This window comes from Salvia hispanica, chromosome 2 (genome assembly GCF_029641045.1).
Source record: "Salvia hispanica isolate PSC_SH4W2 chromosome 2, Shi_PSC_v1, whole genome shotgun sequence".
Lineage (NCBI taxonomy): Eukaryota > Viridiplantae > Streptophyta > Magnoliopsida > Lamiales > Lamiaceae > Salvia > Salvia hispanica.
The window spans coordinates 23,651,679-23,666,396 of record NC_142693.1 but is presented as its reverse complement, the minus strand read 5'-3'; the positions used below and the strand labels follow the sequence as shown (position 1 = coordinate 23,666,396).

The following is a 14,718-nucleotide window of genomic DNA, read 5'->3' as shown; positions in this document are numbered from 1 at the left end:
GAAAACCTTTTGGTCAGTTTCAGGTGGTGTATCATTGAGTGATGGGCCGTTGAGAAATGAGAATGTGTTGTCAAATCATAGCCGTTGGTTGTTAACATCAACGGTGTAGAGTGATAGTGGACTATATGCGTGATTGCCGATGGGCGTGGTGTACATGTTATTGATAATATTTCAGCCGCACCAATAATCTTACTCTTTTCATTTTTTCTGTGTTCAAGAAAATCAGTATTTTAATTTAGTTGGGAAGTTTTTCTTATACTATTATTATTCGTTAACAAAGTTTAATTTTTTTCTTTTAATTATTTCTTAATTAATCAATTTTTTATGATACTTCATTAACAGTGAACGAAATAAGTAATTTGCATTTCAGATGTGATCAATCTAATTCGAAAAAAAACAGTAGTAGAAGCCAACATTTTAGACTGAGACCTAAGAACTCATTTCACATTCCATGCATGCCTTTTGTTTAAAATCAAAATAAAATAAATTTATAAAAATTTAACAAAACCTCCAAAAAGCTTATTTTTACCATAGTTCATTGATTTATCATACAAAAAATAAAAAAAATATGTAAAAGTATGATTAAAGCTCCAACATGATAGAGTCACGATTCTCAAAATTAACTAATTAAATAATACTAATATTTTTTAAGAAAAATTAAAATATTTTAAAATAATTTATTCCGTAACTCTGTGAGTGTGTGACTATGGTAATTTGAATATACAACCCTATTGATTAAAGAAAATATTTTATAAATTTTGTGTTTCATTTTCGTGCAATATTATGTTGTATGGGCTGGGAGTACTATGAGGTTAATAATTAATTATTTACTTTAAAACACACAAAATTTGCTCTATTTTGATTTGGTACACCATTTTTACGTGAAATTAATACGCCATTACCAAACTGCAATTCTAATATAAGTATAACCAATGTAGCGATAAAATGCAAACTTATATACTGTACAAACTCAAAACTCTTCAAAACAGTTTCAACATAGTTAATACAATATCAATACAGTGTAAAATTTCAAGATTTTAATGTCAACACAGTATCAACACAACATCAATCATTGACTACGCTGAAGTTCTGTTGACATTTTTTTGTAATCTGTTGACATTTTTCAATGGTCCAGATCATAATTTTAAGTTTGTGCCATATTTAGAATTTTCATTTGATCACATTCCAGTATCACTAACTATTCAAAATATATTTATAAATGAGGTTAATAAGGAGGAAAAAAAACGTGGGTAAGACTACAACTAATGGTCCACCAACCAACAAGCTTACAAAATACTGGTATAACAAGCTTAGTAGCTTACAAACATTTCTCTCTACCTACAATAATAATATAAACTAATCAAATTATTTAATTTTGGAAATGTAGGTCGCTTGAATTGAATCGAATCGAATATAATCCCTTAGAATTCAATATTTTTTGACAGGTTTATTATTATTAAAAATTAGCAAATAAGTAATTTTATATTAAGAAATTAATAAAGTTGAAACCCGTGATGTTTTGACATTTTCAATTAGATCTCCGTCTTTATCTATTAGAAACACTTTTCCATATCAAATAATTTAATGCTCATTGTCTAATAATGTACTATGTGAATTGATTAATAGAAACGAATTAATTAAAATGAAAAATAAATACTGTAAGGAATAAGTGCCAGTAATTACATACGTGTGGTCCACCGACGCAGTAATGAGAGAAACAATGTCCCAAGATTTTTGGGACAAACAATTACGACAAAGATATAGAGATGAAAAAATTTTAATGATCAAATATGGTCAAAGATTGCATGATTCATGTCAAATACTTTATTTCATAGTATAAAACTAATTCACCCCCATCTAAAAGATATTCACAGGATACATTCACTCCTGTTATCTATAATTATTTGATGAAAATATGGAGGATAACTGGATAAGGGCAAGATTTAGAACACTGAATTTGATGCAAGTTATTATGAGAATAATGTAAATGAGTATATATATTTGTTTTTATTTTAAATTAAATTCGCACTAAAAAGCTACAATTTGTATCAAAATTCGATAATATAATTAAAAATAATTTACTTATTTTATAATACTATTAGTATATTTCATATCACCATCATGGGTAAATTTAAAAGTTTTCCAACTGTAATATTTTTCTTTAAGACATGGCCACACTATTGAGAATCAGTTAGTTTTACTTATTGGAAGTGACAGTTTGAGGGCTATAATTAAGACTGATGCAGGTTAATTACTTAATTATATGTTTAAGTTGAACTTAAGAAATTAGAAGTTTATTAATAGCAATTACTCCCATTTTTCAGATTACAAGGCTTGCCAATTCATTAGAAGTTGTTTGAATATTCAATTTGGTTTATATTAGTGTTATTTTTTTATTAATATACTATGCACTTGTATTATGTATAGCTTGTTTTATTTCTTTTCTTTTAAGTTTAGTAAACAACAATAAATTTCTTTAAGAAAAGAAAATAAATATTAAAACGTTTGTAAATAATAATCAGTCTATCACAGAGATGTGACAAATAATATTCATTAAATACAATTTCTCACTTCCTATTTAAATCAATACTCGCTAACCATAGGATTCAAACTAATACTACCAAATTGTTACATGCATGAATTTATGTTATTATTTTGTTTTTGCCTAAGTCACAATATAAAAAGCTATTCAATAGTGTATCCCTTAAATTGAACACCATAAACTACACTACTATTAGTGGGCGTATATTTGGGCTTGGCCTGATAACGTCATACAAAATAAGCTAATCATTTGTTTAACCAAACCAATGAAAGGCCCAATCTTTTGGTTAGATATAGTTACATTTATACTTTTGTTATTAATGTGATTTTTTATACACTTCCTCAGTTCCATTCAAGATGGTAATATTTCCTTTTTTGTTTGTCCCAATCAAGATAATCATTTTCCAATTTTGAAAATAACCTCCTCTTTATTAACTCTTCATTATAATATTCAACTATCTTTTTTCCACTTAACAACACTTTCTAAAATTCCGTGCCACTCAAGAAGGTTGTCATCTTGAGTGGGACGGAGGAGGTACTATATAAGAAGAAATACATTAGATTGTTTTCTACTCATACTCACTCTTTTCTAAAAAAATGAGATAAATTTGTAAGCGACACGAAAAAAGAGAGATAAGGAAAAAGTAAGAGAGAGAAAAAAAAAAGGTTATGAAAATAGTGTTAATAGATTATAGGACATTGATATATTGTTAAAAACTTTCTATTTTTAGACTTAGTCTAATTTTAAGAAATAACCCAAAATGATAAACTTAATTTAATTTTTTAAAAATAAATAGAGAATATTAGTAGATAGCACTTATGAAATTTCATCAAACTCTAGTTCGAACAAAATTTATGGCTCTAGGTAAAAAAGAATTTAAAAATTCAAAGTCTTATATCAAAATCAAACTATTTAACGTACCAAATATGATGCCGTACTCAATCATTTTCCCCTTCTAAAATACTCCAACAAAGAGTAATTAAAGTTTTCAATATCCATGAAAGCGATTGTTTAAAAAGAATCAATCTGGCCTACTTACAGTCTTAATCCGCAAATTCGATCAAACAGGATAAGTCGGATTCCGCCAAAAGACAAATTCGGTACACCTATGGTTAAAAAAAAAAAGAAAAAAAAATCACGTTTTAATCCACCGTTACTATTATGTCACGGTACACAATATTTCTTCAATTGATTACCTTTCTACGAAACACTAAAGTCAAAATACCAATTTTCATCATTAAATATCATCCCCAAAATAAAAAGAGAGATATTTTGCCTTTGTGATTGTTTACACAAGTTAACTGAACTCCACACGCACCATCTCTTCTCTTCCCACATTTTTGGACTGAAATCCCACATTCTGTGTGTGTGTGTGTGAAGTTTGATGAATTTCAACCACCTGATCTTCTCCTCTCCCCATCAGTCAAGAATTTGCAGAAGCTCAAGTCCAAAATGGCAGAGACATCATCAACAAGAGACAAATTTCTCTAAATTAAGGTATTAAGTTATTGTGATTCAATTGTTTTTTGATCTTTCAATAACACATTTTCTAATTTTGTGTGTGTTTATTAACTTATTTCAGAGAAATTTCTTCATTCAACAGTGCCCTGTTTGGGTGTGGCTTCAGCTACCCTAAGCTGGAATGCCAAAAACAACCATATATTAGGAAATTTGCAGAGGTGAAAAACAAGAAACTTGTGATAGCTAAATTGGGAAATGATCCTGTGAAGATTAGTAGGAAAAAGGGCAGCATTGCTGGTGCAGTTGCTCTAATTATTGGGACAAGCATTGGCACTGGGATTCTTGCTCTTCCAAAGAAGACATCCCCTGCAGTAACCCTCTCTCTCTCTCTCTCTTTAGATTTGCTTAGAAATGAAACAAGATTATATTTGGAATTGAAGTCATTAAGTTTTCCATGATGAAATGTGGGGTGTGAAAAAGATTCAATTTTGTGCATATAATTCTTGCAATTCTACTTTTTACTATTACTAATGTGAAATGTGTTTCAGTCTTCTATCGCGTAGGCATTGACGATGTCTTTTTATTCACGTTGAATGATATAATAATCTAAGAACAATGCATGAAGAAAAAAAGATGAGTTTTGCTTCAAGATGTGTTAAAAGAACAAGAAAAGTTGAAACAAACAATTCATTGGGTTATGACCAAAATGTTTTTCTTGAGAATGAAATTAATAGACTTTGTTAGAGATGGAGTATTAAATATAGTTCTCTTAACTAGCTAAATCTTGGTTGCTTGCTTCTGATCTAATTTTTGTAGGGGATAGTTCCAAGTTCAATAACAATGACTTTGTGTTGGGCATTTCTGTTGATAGAAGCCCTCTTGCTAGTCGAGATCAATGTCGCTTTGCAGAGGAACAAGAAGGGGAAAGTAGAGAGTGATGAACTCGAGGCGATGTCTATCCGAACCATGGCTCAAGAGACTCTAGGAGAATGGGGTGGAGCTCTAGCCTCTTTGCTGTATATGTTCTTAGGCTACACTTATGTGGTAGCTAATTGTTCAAAATCGGGCGAGATCCTTCACCACCTAACCGATTTCCCAGTGTCGTTTTGTGGATTCCTCTTCACTTTCTCGTTCACCATTCTTGTTTGCGTGGGTGGCACTCGAGCCACAGATCAAGTTAACCAGTGGCTCACTGCATCCATGATAGGTTTCTTTCGAAACTAGTACTATTGTTTGATCCTAGTTGAGTGTGGTCCCCACTAACGGTAGACCACCTCTCGGTGTTAAGGCTAATCATGTTTGATTTTGTTTTTGTTGTTGTTGATATTTGCAATTGGGAAAAATAGGCCTTCTTGTGGCAATAGAGGCTTTTGCTCTTCTGTTTGGAGGGTGGTCTGGATTTGAGGCCGGGGGCGGAGATTGGGGGAAAGTTCCGGCCACTCTTCCAGTCATGGTGTTTGCTTTAGTTTACCATGATATAACTCCGGGTGGGTGATGATCAGGGTTTGGATATCTTTTTGGCACATTATAAGATGATGATTTCTGAGTAGACTCTGTTCTTGTTTATTTACAGTTCTATGTGCTTATCTCGAAGGGGATCTTGCACGTATCCGTGCTTCAGTCGTTCTAGGCAGTGTGGTGCCATTGCTGACATTGCTCGTTTGGGATGCTATCGCGCTAGGTCTCTCCAACGGGGCAAACAACGTGTCTGATCCCGTTGAATTGCTTCTAAGGTTAGCTAATCGTTTCATCTTCCTCCGCTTTTTCACCACTTCTATTAAAATTATCTTATTTCCGAAACAATCTACTGCAATGCACCGACTTAAACTTAATTTACCAAATCCATCCAGAGGGCCTTAGAGACTGACCTTAACATTTATGAATACCTCAGTCAGTCTAGAATTCAATGCAAAAAGATTCACTCAAACTTTCCTAGTGGTTTGTGAGATATACACATTTTCTCACAATCTATCAAAACTCGACAGTTTCAGAAAGTTTGTTTCAAACAATTTGATACATATAGCAAAGGAACTCCTTAAATCCTCAAAATTTACAGCAGGTTTATAGACTTATCATAGTTATTTTTAAAATTGTTCTCTTTTTCACTCTCTGTTTCAATTTCTATTACAGTGTTAGATGGGAAGGTGTCCCATATATGGTCGAGGCATTCGCACTTCTAGCTGTCGGAACTTCCCAAATCAGCACCCTTCTGAGCTTCTCAGAGTTCTTCAAGGAGCAGTTAAACAATCTAGCATCGAATTTTCCTCCTAAACAACTTGTAGTTGTAGAGGTAGCCTCCATCTTTGTAGTCTAGGCCTTTCCAATTCGAGGTAACTAATTCACTAACTGAGTGATTATGTGTAGAAACCGAGATCGTTGTACTCCATCAATGGCTGGTGGAAGAAGAACAAGACAAGCATCACTGCGACAGCAATGGTAGTTGCGCCTTCACTTCTCGTGTCAAATGCACTCCCGGATGCGTTTTCTGCAGCCACAGATTTCGCTGTAAGTCTATAAAGGGTTAAATGCATATAAATATACGAACTTATAATTTTTTCTGAAAATACACGATGTTTACTACTTCCCCAATTTTTCCATGATATATTTGAAATTACCCAAAACGAAACTGGCCGCTATATGCGACTATCTTTCGGCAAAAAATAAAATGTCGCTTTATGAATACAATACGATGTTGTTTAAACAATCGTATTGTATTCACAAAGCTATGCCAAATTATTTCCAGATGCCAAGTAACGATATGGAGAAATTCAAAGAAACTATAGAAAAATTAGATAACTTGTAAAATGTATATCATTTTTGTTGGCAAATGAAATAAACAAACAACTCACAACGATGTAAGGAGAGAACCGAAATCACTATATAAGTTTCATGGACTACTCTACTTATCAAATATAATAAAGGAGCTAAGTATGCAATTCTCCATAAAAAAAGTTGGGTTTCAGATTTTTTTTGAGTGAGTAGTGCTGAGCATGAGATTGAACAGGGTGGGTATTGCATGACGGTGTTGTATGGAGTTCTGCCTCCGGCAATGGCTTGGGCGATGAAGCAGAAGAAACAAGGTGAGGAGACTGAGCAAACAACATTGTCTAAATCATATCCTGCCATTTTTGGTGTGGGATTGTTTTCTTGTGGGGTTGTGTTGCAACAGATCCTTCAAGATTTCTCATTTGTGCAACCATGATACACATTATTTGTGGCTGTGTACAAGGTATCTCGATCTGTTCTTCTAGATGTCCGAACATGATAAATCGACTTATAAGGTGTTGGTGGGATTTATATGTAGTTTGGTGTAAATATGATATGTAGGAAGTTAGGGATTTCATGAATATGATATGTAAGAAGTTAGGGAGAGGATGACTTTAGGAATATGATTGTGTAAATGTGTAATGTATAGTGTATAATGTACTATTTGGTATATGATATAAATCTAAGTTCATATATGTAACATACTATTCTCTCCATAACACCTAAGTGAAGCATTTCTTTTTAATACAAAGATTAATGAAATCACCGATTGACATCTTCTGATCTAAAATCAGATGTGTCCAACTTTTCCGCAACAATTTTCCATCAATCCTCATCGTGATTTCTTTCTCTTAAACTCGAGGCTCTTGATACCAATTGATGGGCATAACACACACACAAAAGAGATGAACACAACTACACAAGAACTAAGTACTCGGTTCGATAAAAAACACAAAAATAATCACAAATACAAAAGAGATGAACACAAGGATTTTCTACTCAATTCGATACGATGTGTACTTATGTCTCAAATTAAATTTTTTGAAAGAGGATGGGCAAGTGGTGCAATACATGGATAACTACTCTTAGCCTGTCTCTGAGGGTTATGCTGACTTCTTCGGCGGTGCTCCAACCTCCTCTTTTAATCATCTTAGCTTCGCCCCAATGGATGATCAGGTAAGCTGTTATGTTGCTTCACTCATTGTTAAAGAAGAATTGTTGCATATATTTATTCGGTATTTAGTTTGTTACCAGTGTTGATACACAATGTTATTATTATGTTGTTATGCATCTTTCAACTCTATATCAATGAGTTTAGTAGTACAACAAAGAAAAGAACTTCTTGTTGTTGGGAGCCGATAACCATTGTTTTAACCTTTTCGTGTTAATGCTTGAGAAGATGGCTTTTTTGAAGTAGAGGATGTCCTTGTTAATTGTAGTCCATTGTTCTTAGTTGCCTATTCTATTTTTTTCAATGAGTTCCTGAATACATTTGAATGTCTTATGATTTTTTTAATTCTTGATTTTCTTTTGATGATTCTGTTATTGAATTTATAGTTGTACATTATTGTGGGAGGTTATAGAAGTAAACTAATTTGAGAAATTCAACCTTGCTCCAGAAATGAATTCCAACAGGAGAGATTTGGATTGTTCTTCAATGGAAACCACTAGAAGCTATTCTATTAAAATGACTTTTAATAGTTGGATGACATAGTGAAACAAGGACAAGAATTGTAAGAGTGAATCCTCAATAGGATCATACATATATACATGATTTGTGAATGTTTCGTTTAATATTTTTATATTATATTTTAGCTTCCATTATCAGCTATATTTTTTTGAATGGCTTGTTGAATATTTTTTGCCGTAATATGTATTGAATATCATTAGATGTAATGGTTTGTTGCATTCGAGGACGCTTTTTTAATAATGTCTTTAAATGTCAATTAGGAACGCTTTTTAATAGTGTCTCTAAATTATTTACTTACACTTTTTAAAAAAGCGTTTTAAAAATAATTCACCGACGCTTCTATGTTGCGCCCTTATTTTTGTTTGGCATGCTATCAATAGGGACGCTTTTTTGAAGTGTCGTTACATTATTTAGCAACAAATTTTCACATCTCTAAAGGACTAATTGTTGTAGTGAAGTCACATTAGAAAACATAGCCCCATTAGAAAACATCATCCTAAGAAAACAGAATTCACATTAGAAAACATAGTCACGTTAGAAAACACAATCTTAAGAAAACAGAAGTCACACTCACATTAGAAAACATAGTCATATTAAAAAACATAATCCTAAGAAAACAGATCATAGTCATATTAAAAAACATAATCCTATGAAAACAGATAGATATTGGTTGGAAACATAATGTCGTCCTTTTCGCCACTTCCTTCGCTATCCCCGTCCTCAACATCTACACTAAGTAATAAATTGTGCACTGCGGATATAATTGACAATGTATACTCTCCTACTCTTTTATCCTCTTCAACGTACCGTGCATGGGGTCGAGGAAGTTATATAGATCGAAATCAATGGCATTTTCCGGCCCTCCTAGGCCGGCGGTGCGGTAGATCGACCCCATTCGACCTAACCTAAACCTGCCACTGTCTCAACATATTGAAGGCTTTGTTTTCTAGTTTAGTGGCTTTCCTTCCAATATTACGTCTAAGCTGATAATACCAACGAAAGATTCGATCAACGATGGCAATATCTTGATACAACTGTATCCGTTTCTTCCACACAGAGTGCAACTCCTGTATATTAGTGTAGACGTGTACGGTTACAAGGATGTCGACGAACACATAGACTACAATGACAATAATTTGGCCAACTGTTCATGTCTCCACAAGATTGATCATGATTACGGAAACTCCAAAACTCACTCCAATGGATGTCATCGACACCCATGTTGCATACCAGATGACCCCCCAAAACAAATGATTGAGTTGGCGCTCGGACAAAGACGCGGAAGATTACGAAGAGAGAAAAAACGAGAGTGATGTAGTTCTAGTGGTAGACATCGTCGACGCAAAAAAAAGAGCCAAAAAGGTTTTGTGTTAGCATGACTTGAAATTCGCACGGTGACTTGAAATTCGCACGGTGTCGCGATGATGAACGATAGATATTGTCCATCTTACATCGTTTAGGGGGCAAATGTTGAAATCATTTTCTAAGCTCGATTTGTTAGTAGCGCGAATTTCAAGTCATTGTGACTCAGAATGATTTGTGAGTACCGGTGAAATTGAGAGGAAGAGGTAGATTTTACACATTATTTAAAGATTAAAGTTATTATTGGACATGCCATATAGATTTTAATTTTGGCAGAATACTTGAGTCTAGAAACTCACAAAGTTTGATAGTAAGACTAAAGAACTAAATTGGCCTATACTTGTAGTTTCCGACTATTAATTAGACATTAAAATTAAGTTGGTTACTAGCATTTGATTTTGCACTATCGTATGTTTGTATATCGTAACATTAACTCTATTATTTACTTAAATTATTGCATCAAAATATCAGATCATTGAATATTTGTCTAGTCACGGTGCATTCAGGCCCATCACTGCCAGGAATGACCACGGTAGTGGTGGGTTTGATAGCTACGATGGCGCACCAGGCCTCAGCCCCCCAGACGACTTGTGGCAAGACGACACGCCATCACACAAACCCGGCAAAGACGACTTGTATGCTTTATGAAATTGTTAAAATTAGGGCTCATAACTTAGAAAATACACCAATTAATTATAGGCTGATTCTTGTTTTTATCACTGCCAAAATTAAATAGTACTATACGTTTTGGTTTGATGTGTTAATTAACTTGACATTGCAATAGCGGAGGGACAAGAGCGGATCGTGGAGCTACTGTTGGAGGTGGGGCGACAGCTAGCTCAAGAACTCGACGACAAGAGGTCGTCGCCGCTTCACATTGTGGCAGCGAAAGGGCACGTCGGGATTGCCCGAGCGCTTTTTCTTCTAGCACCGGAGATGTGTTGGAGGGTCGACGACCGCGGCATGAACCCGGTTCATGTCGCAACCGCCAACGGCCATGTAGACGTCATCCGGCTTTTGCTAGAGCATGACCCGTCTCCCGTAATGGAGCTGTTGGAGGGTCGCCGGAGTGTGTTGTTGTTGAGTGTGAAGCATCGGCAGTTAGCGGCATTGACGTTTCTGGTGGAAAAGTTTCCGAATCTTCTTCATCAGCAGGATGCCGATGGTGAGACCATCTTGAGCTTTGCGATTAAGTACAATCATCCTGAGGTAATTAAGTGCTTAATTAATTTATTGGTGTGTTTAGTCATACATTCTGTTGTCCTGTCTGAACATAGGATTAAATTGTTGTGGTTAATGTATGACTAAAATGCTTTTTAATCTATGTTTATGCTTACTGAAATTCTTCAAATTAGGCTGAAAAATACATCAATTAATTATAGGCTAAAAAATACATTATGTTCTTCATTACATTCTGTTTGTTTAACTTGCAACCACAATAATTTAATCCATGTTGTATGCTTTGTGAAATTGTTAAAATTAGGGCTCATAGCTAAACAAATACACCAATTAATTATAGGCTGATTCTTGTTTTTACCACTACCAAAAATAAATAGTACTATACGTTTTGGTTTGACGTGTTAATTAACTTGACATTTCAACACTAAACATATATTCTGTTTGTTTGATTTGCAACCACAATAATTTAATCCATGTTGTATGCTTACTGAAATTGTTATAGGCTGTTCTCGTTTTTACCACTGCCAAAATTAAGTAGTATACGTTTTGGTTTGATGTGTTAATTAACTTGACTTTTCAACACTGAATTTGTTAAAGATTAAAGTTGTTATCGGCATAACTAACTTGTTGTAGTTTCAAACCATAACATATCTGTCTAGACACGGTACATTCAGGCCCATCACTGCCATGATCCGAAATGCAACCGGAATGTCCTCGGTTGTGATGGGTTTGATTGCTCAGATGGCGCATGCGGCGAGCCTCAGCCCCCTGGGCGGCTATTGGCAAGACGACACGTCATCACACAAATCCGGCAAAGCAGTGGTGGCATCCACTCATCCCGGACTCTACAAGCTGTTCATGCGTTCTAACAACACTGCCTACGTTTCGTCTCTCCTGGTCCTCCTTCTCATCTTCATTAGTCCGCCGCAGACGTCATTTAGCTACACGCTCGCCATATTGCTTGCGACGATTGTGGCGTTAGGAGGTGTTTCACTGTGCTATGGAACTGCAATGGTCATCACAAATCCGGTGCAAATACAGGCTTCATTGCTACTGTAGGTGCTGCGTTCGTGGGCGTCTTAGTGTTAGCAATTGCCATGGCTGTTTTGAAGAATGCGTACACGAAGTGGAAGGAGCAGAATCTGTGGAGTGAAGATCGTTCATTCACTGATCGAGTCTTCCACGTTTTTTATCTGCTTCAACTTTAGGAAAGACTTAGGAGCTCTGCCATGTAATGCTCTAGAATAGAAGTTTCAGTTTGTTTCTTATCAGACATTTTATCTATATTTCCTTATCAGACATTTTATCAGACTTAGAAGTATTATCATCACACAATTAGTACTAACAGATTATCTATCTTTCCTTATCTTTTTGTCAAGTATTTGTCTGCTATGTTGCAATTTGAGGGTGAGAAATGATTCAAGAAAATAGTAACAGATTGCGTAAGCTCCGAGTTGAATTTTGGGGACATTGTTTACAGAGGAATAGAGAGAAAATGATTGAATCTTATTGAGTAATTGTCTCAGTATAAGAGGAAGTGCTTGTATATTACAATTCGTAGGAGTATTTCATTTCGATCCCTCGATTTAAAGTCTTATCCCTTGAATTAAAATTTTCCTTTCCAAATTTATGACACATTGTGATTGCTGGATAAAGATACAAACAAAATTATGTGTTTCCATGATCAATCCTAAAATCTTCTACTTATATACAAGCCACATAATTGTTCTTCTAGTGGACTTGTTAACTCTACCAAAACCATGATAGAATAAAACCTAATGTATGTCTTCTTCTACATAAAAAAACCAGATGAATGTCAAAATATAATACTCTAAATAGCCTTCAATATATATATATATATATATATATATATATATATATATATATATATAGGGAGATGATCAAAACAAGTATGTGCTTAAATCAAGAAATGCAGCCCAAATCATGGCCCTAGGATTAGATGATCCAATGGTCAATAATTAACCAAAAATACGGAAGGTCATAATTAAGCAGTTTTAGATCATATTTTATTATGTCTTTGTGTTGATAATTATAATGCACAATATTGAAAGTTATTAGTTATTACTGTAAATTAGTTAGCACACTAACACAATCCTCTCTCTCTCTATATATATATACTTTAATAAAAGAGTGAGTAAAGTCTGAAAATGTTGTTATCAATAACAACCAACATTTACATTGATGTAAATGTTCAGTAAACATGTTATACTTGTAGCAAAACTACTTCACTGCAAGTAATTAACATGTTCTTTCCTCCCAAGTCAATCCAATGAAGCAACGCCGACTCCCATTTGATTCAGTAGACATCGAAAATACATCATTATACTCTTGACCTTCTCTGGATCATTTGCTACTTTGTCATAAGGTGTCCATAGCCTCTCTGCAAACATGGTAAACAAGGAAACAATTAGTGAAATTAGAACTTCAAGATTCAACCTTGGATCCATTTATGCAGTTTTTGCAAAAATATTGTGACAAAGTATTGAAGAATGACTCGTCTCTAGGAATGGAGCCATTGGAGCGTCGCCAGAATGTGCCGGCATTGAGCTTGAAACATCGTCAATTACCAGGGTTAAGGTTTCTGGTGGACAAATTTCTCAGCCTTCTTCATGAGCAGGATGCTGATGGGAGACAGTCTTGAGTTTTTCTATTAAGTACAATCAGCCAGAGGTAAGAGACAATTCTTTGTTTGAGTTCGAGTTCCACAAATTAGCTACCCAATTTATTCTTGTGTTGTCTGAATACTTTAGTCATACATTTTATTTGACTTGCCAAAAAATACGTTTTGGTTTGATGAGTTAACTTGGCATTTTAACACTGAATTTGTTATGTAGTTCTAGTGGTAGACATCGTCGACGAAAAAAACGAGCCAAAAAGGTTTTGTATTAGCATGACTTGAAATTCGCATGGTGACTTGAAATTCGCACGGTGTCGCGATGATCAACGTGCTGGGGTTTGGAGCCCCTTGCACAGCGGAAGACTTGTACAAACAAATAAATCAGACACGGATCTATTTGACCGATTATGCGATTAATCAATTCACATCTTAAACAGATAATTGCATGCTAGAACGCAAATAATTCATGCTCATAGAAAATAAATCCTAAACATGATTTCTACGGTTTAGAGTTACCGATTTGATTCTCCAAAGAATCGTCGATTGCTGGCGCCTTCTCCACGTGATGATCTTCAATACTAGACCACGAATCTTCTCTCTGGTTCCCGAACTGTATCTTGATATCAGGGTGGGCTGATCTTATCAAAATACTAGGACTTAAATAAAGAAGACAGAAGAAATCCTTTTGGGAAAAGGTGAAGAATTCGAAATTCTCCACAGCTGGAGAGTTCGAAATTTTCAAAAATTTCAAGTATGAAAATTGTGATCATTCTGCCTCCTTTATTCTCCTATTTATATTAAGTTTCTTTTGGGCCCAGACAGGGATCTATGGAAGGTTTTGGATATGGGTTCCCTCGATTAGCTTTTTACTAATTAAATTGAACCCACAATTTAATACAAGCTTATATTGGAATATTACGAGAAGCCACTACAGAAGTAATATTGAACTCTCCCCATCCAAATCCGAAATTACAAGTAATCCGGGTTTTCACTTTGTTTATTATTTATTTCCCGCGCTTAAGATATAAATGTCCATTAATTAATTAATGTCTGCTATGGACTTAATTAATTAATATCTTA

General features: G+C 34.5%; 1 protein-coding gene across 1 annotated transcript; it reads left to right on the top strand.

Moving 5' to 3' along the window:
* The first annotated feature begins 3,805 nt into the window (after nucleotides 1-3,805).
* Nucleotides 3,806-7,469, top strand: LOC125217929 (uncharacterized). Its single transcript, XM_048119510.2, has 8 exons — nucleotides 3,806-4,039; nucleotides 4,125-4,374; nucleotides 4,820-5,210; nucleotides 5,350-5,490; nucleotides 5,577-5,736; nucleotides 6,134-6,293; nucleotides 6,368-6,508; nucleotides 7,008-7,469. The coding sequence occupies exons 1-8, from the start codon at nucleotides 3,927-3,929 to the stop codon at nucleotides 7,203-7,205; spliced, it is 1,554 nt and encodes a 517-aa protein (XP_047975467.2). The 5' UTR covers nucleotides 3,806-3,926; the 3' UTR covers nucleotides 7,206-7,469.
* The last annotated feature ends 7,249 nt before the right edge of the window (nucleotides 7,470-14,718 follow it).